Source organism: Triticum dicoccoides, chromosome 7B (assembly GCF_002162155.2).
Source record: "Triticum dicoccoides isolate Atlit2015 ecotype Zavitan chromosome 7B, WEW_v2.0, whole genome shotgun sequence".
Lineage (NCBI taxonomy): Eukaryota > Viridiplantae > Streptophyta > Magnoliopsida > Poales > Poaceae > Triticum > Triticum dicoccoides.
Genome location: NC_041393.1, coordinates 726808845 through 726812734, shown reverse-complemented (window position 1 = coordinate 726812734; position 3890 = coordinate 726808845). Strand labels below are relative to the sequence as shown.

At 44.2% G+C, this 3890-nt stretch overlaps 1 protein-coding gene across 1 annotated transcript; it reads right to left on the bottom strand.

The window, feature by feature from the left end:
- Positions 1 to 2390: 2390 nt before the first annotated feature.
- LOC119338061 (pterocarpan synthase 1-like) lies at positions 2391 to 3261 on the bottom strand. The gene is made up of 2 exons (XM_037610353.1): positions 2991 to 3261; positions 2391 to 2911 (listed from the first exon to the last, which is right to left on the bottom strand). Exons 1-2 carry the CDS (start codon positions 3176 to 3178, stop codon positions 2560 to 2562), a joined length of 540 nt encoding a protein of 179 aa, XP_037466250.1. The 5' UTR covers positions 3179 to 3261; the 3' UTR covers positions 2391 to 2559.
- Between the last annotated feature and the right edge of the window lie 629 nt (positions 3262 to 3890).

The window sequence follows — 3890 nt, the reverse complement described above, 5'->3', positions numbered from 1 at the left end:
CATGCCTAGTTTACCTTTTCCTTCTTCAAATCAATGCTAAATATTCTTGATTGTTTTTTTTCTTTTTTCTGTTTTTGTTTTGGGCAGTTTTTTCTTTTGTTTTTATTCCTCTTTCTCTCATTTTTTTTTTGTTTTCTCTTTCCTTTTTTTCAAAATTAACGAATTTTATTTTAAAATCGTGATTATTTCTTAAACTCTTGAACCTTTCAAAGTGGTGAACATTTTCCTAAATTTTTTATTTAAGAAAAACTCCATGAACTGTTTTCTGAATGCTTCAACTTTTTTTCATATGCACGGATGTTTTTCAAATCCACGAATTATTTTCAACTTTTACAAACTTTTAGTCAAAACCGGTGATTTTTTTTCAATTTGATGAACTTATATTCAGATTCTATAAACAATATCATAGTCATGAACTTTATTTTCAAAATCATTAAAAACATTAGTGAATTTATTTTTAAAATCTGCAGACTTTTCAAATCCGTGAACATTTTCTTCAAAATCGATGAACTTTCATGAAATCCGCGAATGCTTGGGCCAGCCCGATGGGAACCATGCCGTCACCTAGTAGGGCCAAGGCCTAAGCTTTTTCCTTTTTTTCCTTTTTTTCCTTTTTCTTTATTTTTTCGTTAATTCATTTTCTCCTTGTTGAAATTTTTTTATTATTCTTTTGAAATCTGATTAGAAAATTGTAATATTGGATTGACTACCCAAAAATATTCTAGTTTTCAAATATTTTTTACAATTTTTACAAATAATTTGAAATTTCAAAAATTGTTCCCGTTTTTGAATTGTTTTTGTTCACAAATTAAAAAAAAATTGTTTCAAGAAAATTCGATAAATTTAATAAAAAAAATATGTTGTTTGCAATTTGTGTTCATAATTTTCATCTATTGCTAGGAATTTTTTAACAATTTTGGAAAAAGTGTTCAAGTTTGTCAAAATTTTATACATAATTTGAAATTCCAATTGTTGGCAAATTTATGGAAATGTTAAGGACATAAGAAAACATTCATGTTGATTTATAATCACGGAAATTGCAAATAACACAAGCATTCAAACTAGGAAAAAATACAAGCTTACAGATGGACCCGTTTGGCCTAGTCTGGCACACTCCTCTCAACTGGTGGTTTTTTGGACTATGGATAAACGACCTCAACTATTGGAACAAGTTGGGCATTCCCATGTTTGGCATCCATGTCAAGTTTGAACGAATTCTGATACAGTTTACATGTTGCAACATGTCCGGCCATTTATCGGGCTTTATTCACCGTAAAAACTCCATAAAATGCGGAAAATCCAAACAACTTGATGTGGTACCTTGAATTGATCATACAAGGCCATGACATAAAATTAGGCCATTTTAAGGATGTCAAGAAACAACATGCTCCCAGATGGAGCTTTCTGCCCTACTCGAACACTCCTCGTTCAGTGAGGTATATTTTGGACATCCTTCAAATGACCCCAAATTCTGCAAGCAGGTGGGCCCATGGTAGGAATCCATGTTAGATTTTAATGATTTCCATACCATTGCAAGTTGCGCCACGTCCGGCCATTTCTCGATCTTTTCTACCGAGATTCAATTAGGGATTGGAGCCCAAGCTATAAAGTAAAAAACATTATGCTTAATAAATTAGGGACTGGGGTTTTGGGGGCGGAGGGGGTGCGCGTGCCCGTGTTGGATCAAACAAAGCGTGTGATGTTGGGTTTGGTGTTTGAGTTTGCAAGTGGATCGTCGATCTATAAGATGCTTCCCTAGTTCCGAGAAGTTTTGAGATAGAGGTTGTTTGTAAATCGAAGAGTTGTAATATGGGTGGAGTCATATTAGGTCGGATGTTGGCAACATCCAGTTCACGTCAGCCGATGGCAAAGGTCGTCGTGTGCACGGCCAGTGACTATAATAGGATGAAGGGTAATGTCTCGGATGTTGGGAGCATCTAGATGTGTACATGTGTGTGATTAAATGAAAAATCTCTCACCGAGGGCCATGTAGGCTTGTTGTGCTCAGTGTAGATTGATAGGCACAATTCGTCCTCCGCAATGCACGGTTCAAGTTGTTCTTCATCTGAATGGATTCTACTAGTCGATGTGGTCCTAGTGCCGCGAAGGTTTGACTGGAAGGAGTTGTGGTGTATAAGGTGCGGTTGATGAGCAATATAGGACACTTTTCAGCCTTCACCACAAGGAAGAAGCGTGACTCTTCTTGGCCGAAGAGGGGTCTTCGGCCCAACAAAGTCTGAAAAGGATATCTTCAGGCCAAGCGAGGCCGAAGAGTCACTCTTCAGGCTAAGGGAAGCTGATAGGTTCATGGAATTGTAATTTAAGAATTTGGACATATAGTTTCGGATTATTTTTTAAGTAATAATAACATTTTTTAAAAGATTCCAGCATCCAGCACAAACCCACCTGTATTAATTAGAGAAAGATTGATTATTGGCAACGTATCAGCAGGCCTGCAGGATTGATTGCTTGGGTACATGTACTGTATGACAGCAACTCCCCAACAGCTTTGCTTCGAAATGTACACCTTGTACTCCACTCGCTCCGCGCGCGTGCGAATCAGCGACCCAGGGTGAAGTACATGTCAAAGACGACGACGATGGAGGTGTTCGTGGAGCTGAGGAGGCTGCTGACCATGTACCCTCTCGCGAACCGGAGCTTGCCCGTGCCGCCGACGATGCTCCGCTCCGCCGGGCCAGACACCCCGATGTGGCCCAGCGTCGCCAGCGTGCTGCCGCTGTACGCGCCGTAGTCGGAGAAGGCGAAGGTGATGGCCGTGAGCCCGCCGGACTCGTCCAGCGACGCGTGGAGCGCCAGGCCCTGCGCTCTGCCGACCAACCGCGACGCCGGGTCCGGCCCCGCCCGCAGCGCGTTGTCGAACACGTTCAGGTCCCCGAACGTGGACGAGTTCCTGCGCCAAATCAATTCACGTGAATATATTTGTGATATACGCCGGCCGATGCATACAGAGCTACTAGATGCTTAATTACTTGTGCAGGCTGGCGACGTTGAGGACGGTGGCGTTGGGCGTGCCGGCGTTGACCTCATGGAAGTAGAAGTGAAGGTGGATGAGCCCTTCTTCGTCCGCGCCGGACGCAGCGCCACAGCCGCCGATGAGTACCACTACTACTACCACCACGCAGAGAGCAGGGAACGAGGAGCACCGAGCAGCGGCCATGCTAGGCTCCTCTGAGCTATCTTTCTTGTTCACCCGTGGTAGTTGATCCCTCTGTGACAATTCACAGTCCACAAACGCATTGATGTACCCACCGCACCGCACGGCACCGCACCCACCTGCTTTTATATGTTTTCTCCAGGGATTCTCTGTCCCGAGTCATCATCTCTTACCAACCCAAATGCACTAAATCATAATGGACCGGCACATCTGCAAGTAGCCTCTGCAGGTGGTGCAACATCAGCCCTTGATATCTCACCCGCAGAGCAGCTCTGGCATCGCCATAATAACTGTCATTATGACAATTTTGGCTCAAATGGGCACTCTAGCAGACTCGGCATCCCACCCTCGGCCCTTTTTTGGAGAGCAGTCCAAATACAGCCGGCGAGCATCCATACTCCACTGTGGGGGTTATTTGGAGCACGCTCTATCCAGAAAACGGCTAAGCACAAACGACATTTTCCCCTTCCGCTGCTCTTCCCACCCGCGCCGCCGTCTCCCCTCTCTCATAGTATCGCTATCTTTCACAACTTTCAGTCGTTCCCAGTCCCCCGCCTCCGACGGCATGGATAGCGCTTCGACCCTAGCGTGCGATTCCATGGATTTGGAGTCGGATACTGTGCCCTCAGCGACTCCTGTGGCTTTAGCGGCGTCGGCCGGCAGGAGAACCGGCCACGGAGGTGGCAAAGCCTACGACAACGCATGAAGGCGGTGG